At 61.5% G+C, this 23,317-nt stretch overlaps 1 protein-coding gene across 2 annotated transcripts in view; it reads left to right on the forward strand.

Annotated features, from left to right (window-relative positions):
• Positions 1-23,317, forward strand: part of LOC116943281 (multiple PDZ domain protein-like) — a 52,478-nt gene that overhangs the window by 26,815 nt on the left and 2,346 nt on the right. The window contains exons 19-38 of one of the 2 annotated variants that reach the window (XM_076065029.1): positions 663-1,028; positions 1,345-1,554; positions 2,397-2,600; positions 4,239-4,310; positions 4,550-4,625; positions 6,237-6,435; positions 6,901-6,945; positions 8,537-8,614; positions 9,675-9,764; positions 10,330-10,510; positions 11,462-11,572; positions 13,958-14,035; positions 14,695-14,820; positions 15,877-16,009; positions 17,989-18,116; positions 18,548-18,631; positions 20,127-20,318; positions 21,040-21,236; positions 21,766-21,889; positions 22,905-23,275. In XM_076065029.1, coding sequence (XP_075921144.1) covers positions 663-1,028; positions 1,345-1,554; positions 2,397-2,600; positions 4,239-4,310; positions 4,550-4,625; positions 6,237-6,435; positions 6,901-6,945; positions 8,537-8,614; positions 9,675-9,764; positions 10,330-10,510; positions 11,462-11,572; positions 13,958-14,035; positions 14,695-14,820; positions 15,877-16,009; positions 17,989-18,116; positions 18,548-18,631; positions 20,127-20,318; positions 21,040-21,236; positions 21,766-21,889; positions 22,905-23,051 — 2,841 coding nt within the window. In that variant the 3' untranslated portion in view covers positions 23,052-23,275. The remainder of the gene's footprint in view (positions 1-662; positions 1,029-1,344; positions 1,555-2,396; positions 2,601-4,238; positions 4,311-4,549; positions 4,626-6,236; positions 6,436-6,900; positions 6,946-8,536; positions 8,615-9,674; positions 9,765-10,329; positions 10,511-11,461; positions 11,573-13,957; positions 14,036-14,694; positions 14,821-15,876; positions 16,010-17,988; positions 18,117-18,547; positions 18,632-20,126; positions 20,319-21,039; positions 21,237-21,765; positions 21,890-22,904; positions 23,276-23,317) is intronic. The other variant, XM_076065030.1, reaches the window with a different exon arrangement.

Here is a 23,317-nt window from a genome sequence, read left to right on the forward strand (position 1 = left end):
GTCACAAACGATAGCTCTATGCCAGCGGTTTATCCTCATTGCGTGGAAATGTACAGCAGCCAAATACTCTTAAACACACATCGATTCTCAATGTGGAGGGGAAAAACCGGAGGACCCGAATAAAAATACACACAGAGAGAGAGAGAGACACGCAAACTCCAAATATACAGCAGGCGTCAGCGTCGGTATCAAATCCACGACTTCCTGCATACCAGGCGAGGTAGTTAACATCTAGCCACCTTGAGGAGGATGAGAGAGAGACGCAAACTCCAAATATACAGCAGGCGTCAGGGTCGGTATCGAACCCACGACCTCTTGCATACCAGGCGAGGTCGTTAACATCTCCCGGCCACCGTCATGCTGATGAGAAAGAGCCGCAAACTCCAAATATACAGTTTGACACGTAGACTTTCGCGAGCAATATCATCCATAATAGAGGTCACGTAGGTAGAAATAAAATAAAACAAATCACGACGTTTCGATCGCAACACAAGCGGCCTTCATCAGGTGGGACAACCACAGCAAGAAAATGCTGAAGTCAGCATAATGGAGGTTTTGGGTTCAAATCCACGACTTCCTGCATACCAGGTGAGGTCGTTAACATCTCCTAGCCACCGTGGCGCCCTTAGTAACCGCACCGCCCCCCCCCCCCCACCACGCAGATGTGGTCCGGAGGTAGCCCCCCCGCGTCTCCAGACAGCGCTCTCGCGGCCGGCAGGCCCAAGGCTCCGGCCGCGACGAACCTCGGGCCCCAGAGTGGCGTCTCCTCCTCCTCCTCGTCTCCCGCGGCGTCGCGGATGGAGACGGAGCGAGCACCGTGGAGCCCCCCAGACGACGCCGGTGTCGTTCTCGGGGGACCCCGGAGCGCCGGGCCGGTGGGGGGGAGTGCGACGGGGACAGAGGCCGAGGAGGAGGGGGGAGTGGCGGCGGTTGCCGGAGGGCAGCAGCCCATGTGGGACTCGGAGGTGCAGTGGATCGAGCTGGAGAAGGGCAGCCAGGGGCTGGGGTTCAGCATCCTGGACTACCAGGTGGGTGAGAGGCCGAGGGACGATCCCGGGAGGCTCTCCAGCCGCAGCCGTCGTCGTCGTCAGCCACATTGTCATCGTCGTCACCACCATCATCGTCGTTACCGTCGTCATCATTGTCACGATCATCGTCGTCAGCAGCCACGGTCGTCCCTTCCAGCCCCTCCCATCACGGCCGCCCCCCCTCCTCACGGCTGTCCCCACGGCCTCTCCAACGGCTGCCCCCCCCTCCCCCCACCACGGCCACCCCCCAATGGCCGCCCCACCACGGCCGCCCCACCCACCACGGCCGCCTCCGGGCGTCGTGTGTTGCCGGCAGGACCCGTGGGACGCCGACCGCAGCGTGGTGCTTATCCGCTCGCTGGTGCCTGGCGGCGCCGCCGAGCGGGACGGTCGCCTGCTGCCCGGGGACCGCCTGGCGTTCGTCAATGAGCGCGACCTCACCGGCGCCGGCCTGGAGGAGGCCGTCGCGGCCCTCAAGGGGGCACCGCCGGGCACAGTTCGCATCGGCGTGGCCAAGCCGCTGCCGGTGAGAAGGGGGAGGGAGGGAGGGAGGGAAGTGGGAAGGGAGAGAGGGAGGGAAAGGATGGGAGGGAGGGGAGGTGGGAAGGGAGAGAGTTAGGGAGGGGAGGAAGGATACTCCATTGGCTGTGCTAGGCCCAAGCAAACCAAGCAAAGGCAGAGGCTTATCGGGTAAGCTGTATAGCCATTTTTGAGAAGCTACTTGACCATCACAAATGACAGCTCAACGAAGTGGGCTGATATCATCATCATCATCACGTGGAAATTTGAAAGCGGCAGCCAAATACTCGAAACGCAGAAGACGTTGATTCTAAATGTGGAGGGAAATAAACCGGAGGGCCCGGAGAAAAATCCACACGACCGCGTGGAGAGAGAGACATAGACTCCAAATATACAGCAGGTGTCCGGGTCGGGATCAAACCCACGACCTCCTCCATACCAGGCGAGGTAGTTAACATCTCCTAGCCACTGGAAGTAGGGGGGGAGGGACAGTCGGTGTACGTGTGCAGTTTGTCTCCGCGTGAGCATGCAGCACGCTCATCAGTTGCACGGCAACAGCGCCCAACCTTCGATTAGCACGGTCGGCTACCTACGGCGCGCGAAAGAAGCTCAAACATACCGTACGGTACACACACACACAAGCCCTGTGGAACCCCCTCGCTCGCTTCTATTCCAAACGTTTCCCCACCGTCGCTCTAACACCCCCCCCCCCCCACCTCGCCTCGCTCGTTAAACCTAACGGGACGCTCCCTCTGTGTTTCCCCCCCCTCCCGACCCTCATCCCTGTCTAACCGACTAACCGCACCGCGGCCGCCGCCGCCGCCGCCGGCGACGTCGTCGCGCGGGCAGCCCGACCCGGCGCCGGGCTCCTCGGGCCTTCGCGCCGGCCGCGACCCTCCGGCCGTCACCAGGGAGACGCAGCTCCCCGGCGCCGCCGGCCCCGTCGCCAGGGCGGCCGTCGCCACGGCGACCCCGTACCGCACGCGGGGGTTCCAGCTGCCGCCGCGCGCGCCGCGCGTGAGCTCGCCCCTCTTCCACGCCGAGCTGGCGCTGGTCTGTGCGCGACGTGCTCGCGACGTGTCGCCCGCGGTCGCGTTCCCCTAGCTGCGTGTCGGCGTGTCGCCCGCGGTCGCGTTCCCCTAGCTGCGTGTCGGCGTGTCGCCCGCGGTCGCGTGCCCGTAGTTGTGTGTCGGCGTGTGCCCGCGTTGTATGCCAGCGCCCGTGCGCCCGCACTCGTATGCCCACGGTCCTGTGCCCGCGCTCGTGCCGGGATGGGCAACGAGTCGGCGGTGCCTGGCAGAGCCGCCGCCGCAGAATCCACAGGTGGTTTTAATGCGTAATTTGTACCGGATTTCGAATAGATTTGCAACGCGATATCCACGGGATTCGGGGGTCACCCCGGCAGGTCTTGTCAAGCCCCGACGTAAGCCGCGTGTGAAGACGCAAAGCATTCTGGGATTGACCAGGTGACCTCCTCCAGTGTGCCTGGGGGTGTCAAGGCGGTGGGGGGGGGTGGGCGGTGTGACGCTTGCACGCTCGGCGCTCGCGCGCAGACCATCGGCAACGCACGCGGGTGCAGCGTGGGGGGGTGGGGGGGGTGGCATCCCTCAGGCTGGAAGGGGGACACGGCGACACAGGGGGACCTGGGGGGACCCTGGGGGGACCCTGGGGGACCCAGGCACATTGCATTTTTTACACCTCCAGGGGCCGTGCCACCACCACGTCCAGGGCACCCACGCGGCGATCCGCGATGGGCCCCCCTCACCCCCGCATCCGATGACGACGACCACGATGATGACGATGACGACGACGACGATGATGATGACGATGACGACAACGACGATGATGACGATTGCTCCTCCTCGTTTCCTTGCGTAGCGTTGCCTCTCCTCGAGCCTGTACTCACGACTAATCCACTAACAACGCTGCAGTAGCTGATCAGGCCTGGGTCATTGTCGGTGTGGGAGTCGGAGGGGGGGGATGGGGATGCTCGGTTTTGTAGAATAAGTTGAGTGTTGTTGTTTATGTGTTTCTTGTTGTTCTTGTTGTTGTTTGGGGGGGTGGGAGGGGGGTGCGGCGGCCTCCTTGGGCACTGCTCTGCTGATGAGTTCTCGAAAGGGTGAAATCTCTGTAAGAGTTGCCGGTGGCAGCCTCCTGGTACAACAACAAATCAATCGGTCGGGAGAAAAACTCCCAGCAGGAAACAACGCCCCCCCCCCCCCCTCAACCCCCCACTGCCTGCCCGTACTACGGCAACTACCGGCGGCGCGAGTTGCAAAGGTGTCGATGTGCACGCGTCACTGCACCCCGCGTCACGTACGCTCGCCACGCTCGTGTACACGTGGTCGTGTCCGCTCGTCGTGCGCGCAGGGTCGTACACACGTGGTCGTGTGTCCGCGTGATCGTGTACGCGTGGTTGTGTAAGCTCGTTGTGTACGTGTGGTCGTGTGTCCGCATGATCGTGTACGTGTGGTCGTGTCCACTTGTCGTGTACTCGTGGTTGTGTAAGCTCGCTGTGTACGTGTGGTCGTGTCCGCTTGTCGTGTACTCGTGGTTGTGTAAGCTCGTTGTGTACGTGTGGTCGTGTCCGCATGATTGTGTCCGCTCGTCGTGTGCGCAGGGTCGTACACGCGTGGTCGTGTCCGCATGATCGTGTACGCGTGGTCGTGTCCGCTTGTCGTGCACGCGTAGGTGGAGCCCACCGAGTCGGAGGCCTTGGAGTCGTCGTCCACCTCGGGGCAGTCCCACGGCTCGACCTCGCAGGCACGCCGGCACCACCAGCAGCACCACCAGCAGCACCACCACCAGCAACTACCAGTACCACCAGCACCACCAAACCATCACGACCAGCGGCAACGGCAGCACCAGCCACTTCCACTGCTAACACCGGCGCCACCACTAAGAGCAACAACAGCGGTAGCAGCAGCTACCTGCAGCGCTAACCGTGACTCCGTGACTCTCTGACTCTGTCACACCGTGAATCCGTGACTCCGTGTGTCCAGGTGAGCGAAGGGGTCACCCGTCCTCCGTCCGAGTTCGAGAAAACCATCACGGTGAACAAAGGGACGTCCAGCCTCGGTGAGCAGCAGCCGCGGATGCTCGGTGCACTGCTGGCTGAATGCCTCTCGCTTCCCCTTGGTCCGCGTGCACTCTTTATTTTGTTTGACTACGATCAGAGGAAACAAGAAGATGCTCGGTGTAGTCGGCACTTTGCTTCGTTCATCATTTCGTGTTTTTTTGTTTTGTTTTTTCAATGCTTTGCTTTATGTGCCCACCCCCCCCTCCCTCCCTTTTTAAATGAAAGATTTCACAAAATATTTCGCGCTCTGCTCTCCTCTCTCTACCCCCACCCCCTCTCTGTACCCCCTCTCTCCCTACTCTATGTCTATGTTCCCCCTGTTTGCTATGTAATATTTGTTAAAAAAAAAACATTTTTTTACTGCGACAAGCGCTGCATCTGCACCCAGCCCGTCTTGCGTGCACTCGTCCGTCCGTGAGCGTGCGTGCGTGTGTGTGTGTGCGTGCGTGCGTGTGTGCGTGTGTGTGTGCGTGCGTGTGTGCGTGCGTGTGTGCGTGCGTGTGTGCGTGCGTGTGTCCGTCCGTGAGCGTGCGTGCGTGCGCGCCAGCGTGTTGGCCGCGAGCGGGAATCGAACCCTGGCCGCTGTGTTCGTGGCGCAGTGCGCGGTGCCACCACTCCCCTCCCACTCCCACCCCCCTGCCAAAACCCAAACTCGCGTTGTTGCCGTGCCGGCCTTCATAGGTGCCGCTGCTGCTCGCTGACGGCACTTGCCCCAGCAGTCTGTTAAGGCTACACGGGAGACCTTTGTCTTTGCGTCTGTGATTGCGTGACGGTTTGTTCCACTGTGAACGCAGAACAAACGTTGATTGTTGTTGTGCACACACAACCATGGACTGTTTGGGGCAAGTGCTATTAGCGAGTAGCACCTATGAAGGCCGGCACGGCACACGGAGTGAGTGGATGGCCAGCACAACACCCGACCGCCTTTGTCTCCCCAGTGGCGATGTTTTTACTCACCACACTGGGTACTAATTCGAGGCTGAGTCGACCTAGGGGAGGCCCAGGACCGGTTCAGATAATATAATCGTTGTGAGCGGGAATTGGACTCGTGTTGTAGATGCAGTGCGCTAACCCCCTGCGACCACCGCTCCTCCCACCTTTGTCTTTGCGCACGCACACACGCACACACTCACACACGCACTCACGCACACACGCACACACGCACACACGCACTCACGCACTCACACACACACGCACACACGCACTCACGCACTCACACACACACGCTCACACGCACACACGCACTCACGCACACACGCACACACGCACTCACGCACACACGCACACACGCACACACACACACGCACACACGCACTCACGCACACACGCACTCACATACACACGCACACACGCACTCACACACACACGCACTCACGCACGCACGCACTCACACACACACGCACTCACACACACACGCACTCACGCACGCACGCACTCACACACACACGCACTCACACACACACGCACTCACGCACACACGCACTCACACACACACGCACTCACACACACACGCACTCACACACACACGCACTCACACACACACGCACTCACACACACACGCACTCACGCACACACGCGCGCACGTCCTGTTGCCGGCGGCACTGCTGCAGGCATGACGGTGACGGCGGACCCGGAGGGCGCCGGCATGATGGTGCGCAGCGTGATGCACGGCGGGGCCATGGGGCGCGACGGGCGCGTCACGCCGGGCGACGTGCTGGTGGCCGTGAGCGGGGAGCCCGCCGCCGGCCTTGGCAGCGCGCAGGCTCGGGCCCTCCTGCGCAAGCACTCGCTCATCGGAGCGCAGATCGAGTGAGTGAGTGAGCGGGCGGGCGACTTCCCTTGTTCGTGATCTTTCTCCGCTCTCCCGTGAAGAAGGCCCATCGCCTGAAACGTCACCTGTATTTAAACGGCAAAGAGATCCCCGTCCTCTTAGGGCGGAGCTCTTGACGAGCGTGTGTCCGCTTTTCGTTACGTCTTCTACGCTCCGCTTAGCTGCTTTTCGCCCTCTGCGTGCGTGCGTGTTAGTGCGTGTGTGCGTCGCTACGCAGTAGCACACGTGCGGCAACACTCCCACGTGGCGACCGTTGCCCGTTAACCCGGTGGCGACCGTTGCCCGTTTACCCGGTGGCGACCGTTGCCCGTTAACCCGGCGGTGGCGACCGTTGCCCGTTAACGAGGCGGGGAACGTTGCCCGCGATGCCGATGTTCCTGCCGTGCCGCTCACTGTTGCTCCCCCTTCCGCGGCCGCCGCCGCCCCCTCTCCCCGTGGCCCAGGTGTGATGGGCCCTCTGTGGGGCCCAGGGAGGCCCCATCCCTAGAGTGAGTACCCCCCCCCACCTCCTTCTTGCCCTCCACCCCCTCTGCCCCTTTACCCCCCCCCCCACATCATCTGTGCTGCCCCCCTTTCCAAGCCTTGGATTATTTACCAACAATAACAACAATAACGTCACCGACCACGTTTTATACTGCGCCCGTAAAGTAGCACGACACTTAAACGTCCCGAGTTGGCGGATTGGGGGGGTCCCCGTTTTATCAACCTGTGGAGGGATGATGATGGTGATCATGATGATGGTGAAAACAACGATCGTTATCATTTTTGAGTCAATCAAAACAACTAATCGACTAACTAACCATCCCAGCCGTACCGTGGAGCGAGAGCGGGCAGGCATGTCACGTGAACCACCCAATCCCGACCCTGACGCCTGCTGCTGTATATTTGGAGTCTGCGTGTCTCTCTGTCTCTCATCATCACGGTGGCTAGGAGATGTCAACTCCTTCGCCTGGTATACAGGAGCTCGTGGGTTCTATCTCGACCCCTGACGACGCCTGTTGTATATTTGGAGTCTGCGTGTCTCTCTGTCTCTCCCCGTGGTGGTGGCATGGATATTTTTTTTCTCTCCGGATCCTCCGGTTTTCCCTCTTCCACATTTAGAATCGGCATCACGCATTCCGGGTATTTGGCCGCTGCTATAATTGTCCACACGACGGTGGACATTTGCGATGGCCAGGTCGCTTCTGAAAAAAGGTGCTATCTATAGCTCAGTAGGGGGGCCTTACCTGGTAAAATAAAAATATACTTTTATTTCATATATATATATATTTTTAAAGCCACAAACACACGCCGGCGTTTCTGGCCACCGCAGCGGTGTTTCGCCCCACGCCACGTACAAAGACTTCTCCTCTGCTCGCTCCCCCGCCCCCCACCGCCCCACTAACCCCGGCGACGCGTCGACCGCTGCCGGGCCTCCGCATGCGGCCCGAGCGGCTGGCGCCGGCGCCGCGCTTGCACGGTTCTCACTCTGCCGGGAGCGCCGCCGCCGCCGCCGCCACCGCCCCCTCCCACTGCCACCACCGCTACAGCCACTGCTGCCACCATCGCTACCACCATCGCTACAACCACTACCACCACTGCCACCACTACCACCGTTACCACCACTGCTACCACTACCACCGCTACCACCGCTACCACCGCTACCACCGCTACCACCATCACTACTGCCACTGCCTGCCCGGCGCCCATCTCACTAACACGGCTCGTTGTGTCCTCGCTGTGCCGTCGACGAGCTGCGCGCTGGCGCGAGGAATTGCGCTGGCGGGGGTGCCACGCAGCAGCCCTGGTAAAGGAGCTGCTGCTGGTGGTGCTGCTGATGCTGCTGGTGCTGATGCTGGTGGTGCTGCTGATGCTGCTGGTGCTGCTGATGGTGCTGCTGGTGCTGCTGATGGTGCTGCTGATGGTGCTGATGCTGGTGGTGGTGCTGCTGCTGGTGCTGCTGATGGTGCTGCTCGTGCTGATGGTGCTGCTGATGGTGCTGCTGGTGCTGACCCTGCTGGTCTAACGGCAACGTGGGGCGTTTTGTTTGCGGCCGTGCCGCCGTGTCGCTTGTGCCCGGTTTTGGCGCCGGCCGTGCAGGCTCACGTTCGTGAGTGCCGGCGACCTGGAGGAGTACCGGGAGAGTCGGCGCGCACACGCTGGCGCCGCGGCAAGCAGGTGACACGCCTGCCGTTACCTCGTCGTCACCGTCGTCACTGTCATCGTCACCGTCATCACCGTCATCACCGTCGTCATCATCACCGTCGTCATCGTCACCGTCATTGTCATCGTCGTCATCACCGTCGTCATCACCGTCGTCATCACCGTTGTCATCGTCACCGTCATCGTCGTCATCACCGTCGTCATCACCGTCGTCGTCATCATCACCGTCATCGCTGTCATACCTACTATAATCACCCAGGGATGTCTGTCCTTAACGCTCGTGAGGCCACTCCACATCGACCAGCCCCCCTCATTAATATTTATTAGCGGCTGACGCCTCCTCCCCCCTCCTCGGCATCAACTTACAACCCTCACTACAAAGGCAGAACCCTCACGCCACGTGATCTCCGTAACGCTGTTGAGACATCGAAGTAGAAAGGACGTCGTGATGGACAAGGGATTATAACCTTAAAATGACATAGGTCTGTGTCACCGCGCCCTTACAAATTGCACGCGAATGGATGCAATGAATATCACGTCGCGCTCTGCTTTTCGCTTGCAAGTTTCAGATTTACTGCAATACACCCGTCCTTGGACTGGGCAAAAGGCTAGTCATTGTCATAGTCATCATCGTCATCTTTGTCGTCATCATCATCATCATTGTCATTATCGTCGTGACCATCATCGTCATCGTCCATTCCATCATCTGCTGGCGCTGCTACTGCTGGTGGTGGTGGTGCTGCTGGTGTTGATGGTGGCGGTAGTGTAGCGGTTAGCGCTACGCTGCGCTACGAACCCGGCGGCCAGAGTTCCATTCCCCGCTCACGACCAACATTATCTGAACCTGTCATGGGCCTCTCCTAGGTCGACTCAGCATCAAATGAGCACCCGGTGCGTTGCGTAAACATCGCCACCGGGAAGACAAAGGCGGCCGGGCGTGGTGGTGTTTGCCACCCACCCCCTTGTCTGCCGTGCCGCCCTTCATAGGTGCAGCTCGCTTTACAGCACTTGCCCCGACGGTCCGTCACAGGCTACACGGGGGATCTTTGTCTTTGTGTGCGTGTGGGGGGGACAGAGAAGCCGATTTGCCGGAGCGTGAAGCTGGGGAGGGGGAGGAAAGCGAAGAGCGGGGACCCTCGCAGGTTCACTGGGGGCCCCCCCGCCGGTAAGGACCCTCCCCCCCCCCTCCACCACCAATAAAGACCTCTCTGTCTCCCCCCACCAGTAAGGACCCTCCCCCCACCAATAAAGACCCCTCTGTGTCCCCTCACCAGTAAGGACCCCCCCCCCCACCAATAAAGACCCCTCTGTCTCCCCCCACCAATAAGGACCCTCCCACCAATAAAGACCCCTCTGTGTCCCCCCACCAGTAAGGACCCCCTCCACCAATAAAGACCCCTCTGTCTCCCCCCACCAGTAAGGACCCCCCACCAATAAAAACCCCTCTGTCTCCCCTCACCAGTAAGGACCCCCCCCCCCACCAATAACGACCCCTCCCCCCCACCAGTAAGGACCCCCACCAATAAAGACCCCTCCCTCCCCCCCACCAGTAAGGACCCACCGCCCCCCCCCCCCCCCCCCCCCCCACCGATGAGGACCTCCTCCCCCACCCCCCAACTTGACTATGGCGCATCATCGAGTCTATGGGCCACGGTCTGTTTGGGCGACACGGGGGGGGTTCTTTGTCTGCGTGTGCACGTGTTCACGTCCGCGTGCGTGCGAGCGAGCAGGGTGCTGGTGGACCGCGACCCCGGTGGGCGGTCGCTGGGCATCAGCATTGTGGGCGGGCGAGGGATGGGGGCGCGCTTGACGCCGGGCGAGGTGCTACGCGGGATCTTCATCAAGCACGTGCTGCAGGACAGCTCCGCGTCGCGCCTCGGAGGGCTCAAGGAGGGCGACCGCATCCTGGAGGTGCGGCGGGCAGCGTTCGGTCACGGTGATGGTCGCGTGGCTGACGGTGTGGGTGACGATGCGGGCGATGCGTGGGTGGTGGTGTGGGTGATGCGTGGGTGGTGGTGTGGGTGACGGTGTGGGTGATGCGTGGGTGGTGGTGTGGGTGATGCGTGGGTGACGGTGTGGGTGAAGGTGTGGGTGATGCGTGGGTGATGGTGTGGGTGACGGTGTGGGTGACGGTGTGCGTGACGGTGTGGGTGACGGTGTGGGTGATGCGTGGGTGATGGTGTGGGTGACGGTGTGGGTGATGCGTGGGTGACGGTGTGGGTGACGGCGTGGGTGACGGCGTGGGTGACGGTGTGGGTGACGGTGTGGGTGACTGTGGGTGACTGTGTGGGTGATGCGTGGGTGACGGTGTGGGTGACGGTGTGGGTGACGGTGTGGGTGACGGTGTGGGTGACGGTGTGGGTGACTGTGTGGGTGACGGTGTGGGTGACGGTGTGGGTGACGGTGTGGGTGACTGTGTGGGTGACGGTGTGGGTGACGGTGTGGGTGACGGTGTGGGTGACGGTGTGGGTGATGCGTGGGTGACTGTGTGGGTGACTGTGTGGGTGACGGTGTGGGTGATGCGTGGGTGACAGTGTGGGTGACGGTGTGGGTGACGGTGTGGGTGACGGTGTGGGTGACTGTGTGGGTGACGGTGTGGGTGACGGTGTGGGTGACGGTGTGGGTGACGGTGTGGGTGATGCGTGGGTGACTGTGTGGGTGACTGTGTGGGTGACGGTGTGGGTGACTGTGTGGGTGACGGTGTGGGTGACTGTGTGGGTGACTGTGTGGGTGACGGTGTGGGTGACGGTGTGGGTGACTGTGTGGGTGATGGTGTGGGTGACGGTGTGGGTGACGGTGTGGATGACGGTGTGGGTGATGCGTGGGTGACGGTGTGGGTGATGCGTGGGTGACGCGATGCAGGTGGGTGGTGAGGACCTACGTGACGCCAGCCACGAGCGGGCTGTGGACGCCATCCGGCGAGCGGTGCACCCCGTCGAGTTCGTGGTGCAGAGCCTCGTGCCCAGGGCCCAGGTGAGGGCGCCCCACCCCCACACACACACACAAAGACAAAGATCCCCCGTGTAGCCTTAACAGACTGTAGGGGCAAGTGCCGTTAGCGAGCAGCGAGCGCCTACGAAGGCCGGCACTGTGGCACACGGGGCGGGGGGTGGGGGGTTTGGTGGGTGGCCACCGCACCACGCCTGGCCGTCTTTGTTTCCAGTCAATATGTCTGGGAGATTTACAGACGCGGCGTTGTTATCGCGACTCCGTTAAAGCGTTCAGTTGAACCGCTGACGGGTCGATGTTTCGATGTTCCGCTGCCCCGAATCATTGCCACTCATCCTGGGATTCTGCCCTCTCATCATTTCCACAATCTCCATCCACTCCTCCATCATCATCTCCATCATCATCTCCATCATCATCTCCTCCATCCACTCCATCCACTCCATCATCCCCATTATCCTTCGTGCCCTGCTCTCACTCACCACCGCTCACCACATCTCTCTCTCTCTAGGCCCTGCCTCTCTCCTTCCTGTGCACTTTCCCTCTTCGTCCGCCACTACCACCGCCACCACCACCGCCACCTCTGTTCTTTGAGAGTTCCAACAGCTCCCCCCCATCCCCCACACCCCCCCCCCCCATTCCGCTCTCTCTCTCCCTGAATCGTCACAATGCATGCCCCTAACGTCCGCACCGCAGCGCAAGCAGCCGCACGTTCCGCGCTTTGCCTCGGTCCTTGTTGCTGTGCTGCTAACCCCTTGTTGTTTTGCATGTCCGTCCGCTCTCTGTTGTTTGGCTGTGCGACCCCCCCCCCCCCACTTTCCCCCCCCCACCTCCGCCCCCCCCACCCCACCGTGCGCTGCCCTCGACCCCCCACCCCCCCCTCATCTTCCTCGCACCTTCACGCCCGCTCGCTCGGTTCACTCCCGCCCACTTGTCCGCCCGCCCGCTCGCTCGCTCACCCGCCCGCTCACCCACCGACTCATCCTGCCGCTCACCCACCCCTCTCGCCCGCTCATCCACTCGCCCGTCCTCTCGCCCACCCGCCCACCCGCCCGCCCGCCCACCCGCCCGCTCACCCGCCCACCCGCTCCCCCACCCGCCCGCCCACCCGCCCGCTCACCCGGCCGCCCACTCACCCGCCCGCTCACCCGCCCACCCGCTCCCCCACCCACCCGCTCACCCACCCGCTCACCCGGCCGCCCACTCACCCGCCCGCCCACCCGATGGCGTGATCCGTGGAAGCAGCCCACGACGCTGCCGCCACCGAGCCCCCAGCCGCCCGCGCTCCCCGTTCGTCTCACCGTGCGCTAGCGTCCCCGGGGGACGGACTCGCGAGCGCACAAAGCCAAAAGCTCCCAAAAAGAGAGGTAGCCTCGTTGGGGCAAGTGCCGCTAGCGACGATAACAGTGACGGCAAACGGCCACCGTGCCCCGCCAACCGTGGCGGTGACATCGCCGCGGCGCTCGTGCCAGGCTAGGTGCACTCGGTGGCCGTCGCCGTGAAGTGTCGAAGGCTCTCGCTGGTGGCGGGAGGACACGGGACAGACCCATGTGGAGGTTGAGGAGGGGAACTGCTTAATGTTCAGGGGCAGCATTAGGTCTATGGGTAGTGTTGAGCATGGGTAGCGGTGCCGAGTCTCGTGTTGAAGCTGATTCCGGTGTAGGGGTTGCAAGGAGGGGAGAAGGATTGAAAAATGGATTGGGGCACGGGGAGAAGGCATGGACAGATGCACTGTGAGTCACAACCAGAGACTTTAGACGCTCAACACACACACATATATATACACAGGGAAAGAAATCACTTGACGTTTGTGAGTGTTGACGCACGAGCCGCTCGAGTGTCGGCGGTCGGTCGCGTCAAACTCCTCGCGCGGAAACGTCTCCCCACTCGCGCCGAAGTCACGTCCCCCCCGCTCGCGACGCGTTGCCGTTCGCGAGTCGCCACCGCCGCTACGACGGCGGTGGCTGTCGTCGTCGCTGTCGTTGGTGTCAATAAAAAATATAGTTTAAAAATGTAACGCTGCTCGCTGCTCGCTGCTTGCCGCTGCCGCTGAAGCGACGGTCGTGTGAGGTCCGGAGTCTGCGGCTGCGGAGGGTTTTTCGTAGGGGGTGGGGTCAGTGGGTGGGGCTCGCGTGGTCGGCCGCGACGTCCGACGTTTCGCTCCACGCGGCGAGGGAAGCTCGAGAGCCGAACGAGAGTGGTGGGGGGGGGGGGGGGGGGGTGGGGGGTGGCTCGCGCGACCCGAAAACGCGTGCGTCCGTGCGTGCACGTGGCTGCGTGTGTATGTGCGTGGCCTGGTGTGTGCTCGCACGTGTGTGTGCGTGCGTGTACGTGCACGGGTGTGGTTCCTCGACCGGCGCGTTGCAATCACGTCCGCGCTGCGTCTGATTTTCACGCCTGCGCTGGGAAAAGTCGCGGCAAAAGTTTGCCGCGCCGCGGCAAGACTTCAGCCTTAAGCCTAGCAACCCTTTCTACCACCTACTAACCCAGGTCAGTGACTAACCCTGCCTCACCCACCCACTCACTCACGTACCCACGCACCCACCCGTTCACTCACCCAGCCAAACATTGACGTCTGTCATTGCTCTCACCGTGCAGCGCAGCCGACACAACCACACCCACGCTCGCCCACGCTCGCCCACGCTCGCCCACGCAATGCAAACCCCTGGCCGACGCGCGTCCTTCCGCGCTAACGCACGCGCAGCGCAGGCGCCGATGTTGGCGCCGAGCGAGCAACGCACTAACACGCCCCTCCCTCTCCCCCCGCACGCGACCTCCTCCTCCGGTCTCCGCGAGCCCCCCGCCACTACCACCGCCACTTCCACCGCCACTACCACCGCCACCACCGCCACTACCACCGCCACTACCACCGCCACCACCGCCACTACCACCGCCACTACCACCGCCACCACCGCCACTACCACCGCCACTACCACCGCCACCACCACCGCCACTACCACCGCCACCACTACCACCGCCACTACCACCGCCGCTACTAACGCTAACAGGAACGCTTTCGCCGTCCGTCCGTTCCGTTGCGTGCGCGCGGACGCATCCGCCGCCGCCGCTTTGTTCCGGGGCGTCCTCTGCTGCGTCCGACCTCCGCGGCCGCTCGGGGTCGCCGGCGATTGGCCGCGGCGCTTGCCAAGCCGGCGGGTAGCCTAGACGCGCCGCCGCCGCTGCCACCGGCGCCGGCTTCGCCCCCCCCAAAGCCTCCTCCTCCGTCCCTGTACAACCCCTTCCTCTTCCACGCCACCGCCGACCCCTGCCAGCAGGTGAGTCGGCGGGTGGCAGTTGTCAACGCCACCCTGCTTGTGGCTTGCGAGACCATCGGTCATCCGGCAGCTTTGGCTTGGAGGGGCGGGACGCCAGATTAATTTTTTTAAATGCCGGATAATTAATCGCTACGCCACGGTAATTTAAAATGAGCTTATTTTTTGCACATTCTTGCGTGACGTTATGTTTTTGATCGACGGACCGGTTAAAGCCCTTGTAGCGGTTTGCCGGTTTCTCTGGATCGACCCGGCACCGCCGGATAATGTTGGGAGCAGCCGGATAATCGATGGTCAACCGTGTTGTTGTATTTAATTTTATTTGTTTTTACATTTTCCAGGAAAGGCCCAACGAGCTGCTGTGAAGCTCTTTTGTCAGAAGTGGGCTCATCATTGCAATCACGTGGACGTCTTTATAGCGGCAACCAATGCACATCTTTCAACGCGTGGTGACGTCGATTCTAAATGTGGAGGGAAGGTGAAAAAAAAACTGAAAAATCCACGCGACCCCGGGGAGAGAGAGACACGCAAACTTCTAATATACAGCAGGTGTCCGGGCCGGGATCGAACCCACGACCTCCTGTATACCCGCCAAGGTAGTTAACATCACCTAGCCACCACGGCGCCTGCCTCGCCTGATATGGAGGAGGTCGTGGGTTCGATTCCGACCCTGATGACGCCTGCTGTGTATTTGGAGTCTGCGTCTTTCTCTCTCTCGCCCCGTGGCCGTCAGGTGGATTTTTCTCCGGGCCCCTCCGGTTTTCTCCCTCCACATTTATAACCGACGTCGCTCGTTCAATAAGCGTATTCGACTGCCGCTATGGATGTCCGCGCGATGATAATGACAAGCCCACTTCGTCGAGCTATCATTTGTGATGGCCAGCCAGGTCGCTTCTGACAAAAGAGCTCTCTCTATCTAGCGTGGTCAGATAAAAGTCGTAGTTTAGTTTTAGCGCCGCTAAAAGGCCGGGCACGTCGGGCTGCGTGCCACACCGACACAGAAGTCGCTCGGGCCCGCGCGACACGTTCCGCTCGACGGCCGTGGCCGCGTTTTTGCAGGACGCCGCCGGCGCTCGCGCGGGGTCAGAGGTTGCCGCGACGGGGACGGACGAGGAGGAGGAGGACGAGGGGGAGGGGAGCGGGGAGGGAGGGCGGCACGCGGACTTCCCGCTCGGAGCGCCGCCGCCGCAGCGTGAGTCGACTCTCGGCCTGTTGGCGCACAGCAACCACCTCCACTCACCTCGTGGACGTCACGGCATCGAGAACCTCCCTCCCCTCACTCCCTCCCCTCACTCCCTCCCCTCACTCCCTCCCCTCACTCCCTCCCCTCCCTCCCCTCCCTTCTCACTCCCTCCCCTCACTCCCTCCCTTCCCTCACTCCCTCCCTCCCCTCACTCCCTCCCCTCACTCCCTCCCCTCCCTTCCCTCACTCCCTCCCCTTACTCCCTCCCTTCCCTCACTCCCTCCCTCCCCTCACTCCCCTCCCCTCACTCCCTCCCCTCACTCCCTCCCCTCCCCTCCCTCCCCTCCCCTCCCCTCACTCCCTCCCTCCCCTCCCCTCCCTCACTCCCTCCCTCCCTCCCTCCCCTCCCTCCCTCCCTCCCTCCCTTCCCTCACTCCCTCCCTTCCCCTCCCTCCCTTCCCTCCCTCCCCTCCCTTCCCTCACCTCCCTCCCCTCCCTTCCCTCACCTCCCTCCCCTTCCTTGCCTCCCTGCCTTCCCACCTGCCTACCCTCCCCTCCCTCCTTTCCCACCTCCCTCCCCTCCCTCGCTCCCCTCCCTCCCCTGTCCCACTTGCCTCCCTTCCTCTATCCCTCTCCCCCTCCCTCCATTCCACGGATTTCTCCTTGCTCCCAGGACCTACTGCTCCACCATATTAGCTGCGTCATTCTATTGTTCTCTGTGTGGTCTTTTGATCTCCGTGTAAGTCTGTGAATCTCCGTGTTATTCTATTGCTCTCTGTGTGAGTCCATGGATCCCTGTGAGTCTATTGTTGTCTGTGTGAGTCTGTGGGTCTCTGTGTGGTGAGTCTATGGGTCTCTGTGAGTCTACTATGGGTCTCTGTGAGTCGATGACTGTCTGTGTGAGTCTGTGGGTCTCTGTGTGGTGAGTCTATGGGTCTCTGTGATTCTACTGCTGTCTGTGTGAGTCTGTGGGTCTCTGTGTGGTGAGTCTATGGGTCTCTGTGAGGCTACTGCTGTCTGTGTGAGTCCGTGGGTCTCTGTGTGGTGCGTCTATGGGTCTCTGTGAGTCTACTGCTGTCTGTGTGAGTCTGTGGGTCTCTGTGTGGTGAGTCTATGGGTCTCTGTGAGTCTACTGCTGTCTGTGTGAGTCTATGGGTCTCTGTGTGGTGAGTCTATGGGTCTCTGTGAGTTTACTGCTGTCTGAGTGAGTCTGTGGGTCTCTGTGTGGTGAGTCTATGGGTCTCTGTGAGTCTACTGCTGTCTGTGTGAGTCTGTGGGTCTCTGTGTGCGAGTCCATGAGATATTTCTGGGTTGGAGGTCAGAGTAGTTGTGAAAGGCAGAGTTGGCATTGTAGTGGGAGCACAACCGGTGTGACTGCCAGTCGTCTCAATCAGTCAACTCAATCAGTCAACCCCATAGCACCTCGTGTGAGCAGCAAGAGCCTTCGACACCTCATGTGACGACCTGAAAGTGCACCTAGCCTGGCACAGGCGCCGTGGTGAGTGGGCGGCCGCTCTGGATTATTTGACGGCGCTCCATCACTAACACCCGCCCGGTGGTGCTGGTGGTGGTGGTGCTGGTGGTGGTGGTGCTGGTGGTGGTGCCGCTGCTGGTGGTGCTGGTGGTGGTGGTGTTGGTGGTGCCGGTGCTGCTGGTGGTGGTGCTGGTGGTGGTGGTGCTGGTGGTGGTGATGCTGGCGGTGGCACTGGTGGTGGCGGTGCTGCTGGTGGTGGTGCTGGTGGTGGTGCTGCTGCTGGTGGTGGTGCTGCTGCTGGTGGTGCTGGTGGTGGTGCTGGCGGTGGCGCTGGTGGTGGCGGTGGTGCTTGTGGTGGCGGTGGTGGTGGCGGTGGCGGTGGTGGTGGTGGTGGCGGTGGCGGTGGTGGTGGCGGTGGTGCTGGTGGTGGCGGTGGCGGTGGTGGTGGCGGTGGTGCTGGTGGTGGCGGTGGTGGTGGTGGTGGCGGTGGCGGTGGTGGTGGCCATTGCTGCAGCAGTGCCGGGCGGCGCGGGGGAGCCGGCGTCGTGCGCCATCGTGCCGGGCCTGGAGACGCACATCGCCATCGCCAAGGGGCGCACGGGCCTGGGCCTCAGCATCGTGGGCGGCACCGACACGCTGCTCGTGAGAGACTCACATGCCCACACGCTCGCCCCTCTGCCCACACGCTCGCCCCTCTGCCCACACGCTCGCCCCTCTGCCCACACGCTCGCCCGCACGCTCGTACGCTCGCTCGCCCGCACGCTCGTACGCTCGCCCGTCTGCCCGCCCGCCCGCACGCTCGTACGCTCGCTCGCCCGCACGCACCCTCGCCCACCCGCGTACCCGGACACTCGCTTACTCACCCACGTACTTGCTCACTCACCTACAGAAAAGCTCACTCGCAGACTCACTCACCCTCGCTCATTTGCGCACTCACTCACCCGCTCGCTCGCTCGCTCGCTCACTCAGTCGGTATCACCCCGGGGTAGCAAATGCTACCGGTGTCCACCACGGGCAGCGTCCACCCTCACAAGCGGCGTCCGCCACTCTCCCGCACCTCTCTCGTCCCCCAGGGAGGCATCATCATCCACGAGGTCTACGAGTCCGGGGCTGCGGCGAAGGACGGACGCCTCTGGGCGGGCGACCAGATCCTGGAGGTGAGGTGACGTGGCGGAACTCTGCCCGGCTTGCCGCGGCAAATGGTATCACCGCATGTATGTTCGAGTACGTTTAACTTCTTACGCACCATACGTAGCCAACCGTGCTAATCGGAGGTGTAGTGTTGAGTCTATGGGCAGTGTTGAGTCTATGGTGCAGTGTTGAGTCTATGGACAGTGTTGAGTCTATGGTGCAGTGTTGAGTCTATGGTGCAGTGTTGAGTCTATGGTGCAGTGTTGAGTCTATGGTGCAGTGTTGAGTCTATGGTGCAGTGTTGAGTCTATGGTGCAGTGTTGAGTCTATGGGCAGTGTTGAGTCTATGGGGTGTTGAGTCTATGGGCAGTGTTGAGTCTATGGTGCAGTGTTGAGTCTATGGGCAGTGTTGAGTCTATGGGGAGTGTTGAGTGTATGTGCAGTGTTGAGTCTATGGTGCAGTGTTGAGTCTATGGGCAGTGTTGAGTCTTTGGTGTAGTGTTGAGTCTATGGTGCAGTGTTGAGTCTATGGGCAGTGTTGAGTCTATGGGGTGTTGAGTCTATGGGCAGTGTTGAGTCTATGGTGCAGTGTTGAGTCTATGGGCAGTGTTGAGTCTATGGGGAGTGTTGAGTGTATGTGCAGTGTTGAGTCTATGGTGCAGTGTTGAGTCTATGGGCAGTGTTGAGTCTTTGGTGTAGTGTTGAGTCTATGGTGCAGTGTTGAGTCTATGGGCAGTGTTGAGTCTATGGGGTGTTGAGTCTATGGGCAGTGTTGAGTCTATGGTGCAGTGTTGAGTCTATGGGCAGTGTTGAGTCTATGGGCAGTGTTGAGTCTATGGTGCAGTGTTGAGTCTATGGGCAGTGTTGAGTGTATGGGCAGTGTTGAGTCTATGGGCAGTGTTGAGTCTATGGTGCAGTGTTGAGTCTATGGTGCAGTGTTGAGTCTATGGTGCAGTGTTGAGTCTATGGTGCAGTGTTGAGTCTATGGTGCAGTGTTGAGTCTATGGTGCAGTGTTGAGTCTATGGTGCAGTGTTGAGTCTATGGGCAGTGTTGAGTCTATGGGCAGTGTTGAGTCTATGGTGCAGTGTTGAGTCTATGGGCAGTGTTGAGTGTATGGGCAGTGTTGAGTCTATGGACAGTGTTGAGTCTATGGTGCAGTGTTGAGTCTATGGTGCAGTGTTGAGTCTATGGTGCAGTGTTGAGTCTATGGTGTAGTATTTACCGTGCGTTGAACTTATTTCGCACCGTGCGTCACCAGCCGCGGTGGGGGGGAAGGACGCCAAACTAAACGCATCACCGAGCAGTTCTCAAGAAACCAGTTCGTCAATCTAGATGATGATTTGAAAGTGCACCGTAGCTCGCAGTGGCTTCCTTGACGTCGGCAAGGAAGAGAGCGTTCCGGACGGCCGCAGTGGCGGCGCGTCCGAGAGCGCCGCGCGGCGGTGCGGTGACCGCCGCCTTTGTTCGACGGCCGAGCCAAGAAGCCCTCGCCCCCGCCCCTCCCCCGCCCCCTCCCCCAGGTGAACGGAATCGACTTGCGTTGCGCGACGCACGAGGAGGCGATCGCGGCCCTGCGCCGCACGCCGGCCACCGTGCGCCTCGTCGTGTTCCGGGACGAGGCTCAGGACCCCCCCCCTCGCGACGCGCCGGACGACGACGGCGGGGGGGGCAGCCCCCCCACCGAGCGTACGTGGGGCCCCCCGGAGCCTCGGGTAACGCGGCGAGCAAAGTGGCGGTTCTGCTTCACACTCTTGCATTCGTAAAAATATTTAAATAAAATGAAAACATCAATTCTCTTTTTTAAATGTATAATGTCGTTATCGCCGTTGCGTCTCCAGACGCGGAATCTCCACCCACGCGACCACCCAGCCTCTCACCCGCCCGCCCACTCACCCACCAACCTACTCACTCACCCACCAACCCACTCACTCACCCACTCACTCACCCACCCACCCACTCACTCACTCATTCACCCACTCACTCACCCACCCACTCACTCACTCACCCACTCACTCACCCACCCACCCACCCACTCACTCACTCACTCACCCACTCACTCACCCACCCACTCACTCACCCACCCACCCACCCACTCACCCACCCACTCACCCACCAACCCACTCACTCACCCACCCACTCACTCACCCACCCACCCACTCACTCACTCACCAATTCACTCACCCACTCAATCACCCACTCACCCACCCACCCACTCATCCACCCACCCACTCACTCACTCACCCCACTCACTCACCCACTCACTCACCCACTCACTCACCCACTCACCCACCCACTCACCCACTCACCCACCCACCCACTCACTCACCCACTCACTCACCCAACCACCCAACCGCTCGCCACGTCCGCAGCTCACCACACCACACTCACCCATTCACTCACAACACTGCCCGATCTGCTTCTTCCCCCCCACAGGCTGAGTACGAGGATGACCTGCCACGGCAGCCACCACAGCAGCTTCCACAGCAGCAGCCACCACTGCAGCAGGGGGGGGTGACCGCGGAGGTGGCAGACCAAGTGCAGGCTGGAGGCGGCGACGAGGCGCTGGAGGTGGCCGCACCGGCGCCCGCGTCACCGCCGCACCACGGAGACCCCTCCTGGGACGAGCGAAGGTCGGTGTCGCCCCCCCCCCCCCCCCCCCCACCCAGTGCTCGCCGTAGTGACGGGGGGTCGGTTGGGTAGGAGGGGGTGGGGGGGGGTGCGGTTGGTACGGCAGCCACGGTAGTGAGATGTTAACTACCTCGCCTGGTATACAGGAGGTCGTGGGTTCGATCCCAGCCCCGACGCCTGCTGCTGTATATTTGGAGTCTGCGTCTCTCTCTCTCTCTCTCTCCCCGTGGTGGTCGCGTGGATTTCTGTCCGGGTCCTGCGGCTTTTCCCCTGCACGTTTAGAGTCGACGTCATGGCGTTTAGAGTACTCGGCTGCTGCCATACATTGCCACGTGATGGTGATCGGCCACTTCGTTGAGCAATGATTTGTGGCAAGGCTGCACGGAGGGTCTCTGTCTGCGTGTGCGTGTGTGCCGTGCCGGCCTTCATAGCCGCGGCCACTCGCTCACGGCACTTTCCCCGACAGTCCATTCAGCCTACGGGGCGGGGGGGGGCTTTGTGTGTGCCGTGCCGCTGTCCGGTGGAGCGCAGGCCGGGCCAGTGCCGCACCGTGGTTCTTCACCGGGGCCCCGAGGGGCTCGGCTTCAGCATCGTGGGGGGCCGCGGGAGCCCCCACGGAGACCTGCCCATATACGTGCGCAGCATCTTCAGCAAGGTGCGTGAGAGTGTGTGCGTGAGAGTGTGTGCGTGAGAGTGTGTGCGTGAGAGTGTGTGCGTGTGAGTGTGTGCGTGAGAGTGTGTGCATCAGTGCGTGAGAGTGTGTGAGTGTGTGCGTGAGAGTGTGTGCGTGAGTACGTGTGAGTGTGTGCGTGAGAGTGTGTGCGTCAGTGCGTGAGAGTGTGTTTGCATGTGCGCATGAGTGTACGTGTGAGTGTGTGTGTGAGAGTGAGTGTGCGGGTGTGTGAGTGTGCATTTGGCACAGTAGGGGGCACAGGTGGTGCATCATCCAGTCATCTCAGTCAGTCAACCCATGGTACCACCTGGGTGTCCCGTGACCTCCTGCCAGCGAGCCTTTGACACATCACGTGGCCTCACAGTGCCGTGGTGACGTCACCATCACGTCGTGGCCAATGGCGGGTGTTGTGTGTCTGTATGGGGAGCGGTGGTGCAGCGGTGAGCGCTACGCTGCGCTACGAACCTGGCAACCCGGGTTCGATTCCCGCTCACGGCCGTCGCCAGTGACCATTATCTGAACCGGTCCTGGGCCTCCCTCCCTCCCCTAGGTCGACTCAGCCTGAAATGAGTAACCTGGAGACAAAGGCGGCCGGGCGTGGTGCCTCGTGTGCCGTGTCGGCCTTCACACTGTACTCGCTAACAGCACTTGCCCCTACAGTATCTTAGTCTATAGAGAGCAATGGTGTAGCGGTTAGCGCGCTGCACAACGACACCGGCGGCGACTATCCGAGCCGGTGCTGGGGCCTCCCCTCCCCTCTAGGTCGACTCGGCCTCAAATGAGTACCCGGCGCGGTGTGTGCGGTAAACATCGCCGCTGGGGAAGACAAAGTCAGCACGAACCGTGAATAAACACCGCGCTTCGCACATTCCGGGTGCCGAACCCAATGACACCACCGCCAACAGCAACAACGGTTCGCGATCGCTTTATTTTGTTACAAAAAAATATTTCCCTTGACGGACAGCGCCCCCCGGTGCCCTCGCCCCCCCCCCCAAAGGGAGCGGCGGCCGAGGACGGGCGGCTCCAGCGGGGCGATCAGATCGTGGCGGTGAACGGGGAGGCGCTGGAGGGGCACACGCACGAGGAGGCGGTGGCCGCCCTGAAGCGCGCGGCGGGCACCATCACGCTGAGCGTGCTGTCCTGACGGCACGCGGGGGGGTCCCGGCGGCGGCGGCGGCGGCGCGGCGCGCGAGAGGAAGGGAAAGACCGCGACGGCAACAGTAAATGCGCGCCCAGATTTCGTTCGCTCTCGGGGACGCGCAGTGTTGAGTCTATGGTGCAGTGTTGAGTCTATGGGCAGTGTTGAGTCTCTGGTGCAGTGTTGAGTCTATGGGCAGTGTTGAGTCTATGGACAGTGTTGAGTCTATGGTGCAGTGTTGAGTCTATGGGCAGTGTTGAGTCCATGGTGCA

This window comes from Petromyzon marinus, chromosome 1 (genome assembly GCF_048934315.1).
Source record: "Petromyzon marinus isolate PM22_M1 ecotype Great Lakes invasive population chromosome 1, UKy_Petmar_22M1.pri1.0, whole genome shotgun sequence".
NCBI lineage: Eukaryota > Metazoa > Chordata > Hyperoartia > Petromyzontiformes > Petromyzontidae > Petromyzon > Petromyzon marinus.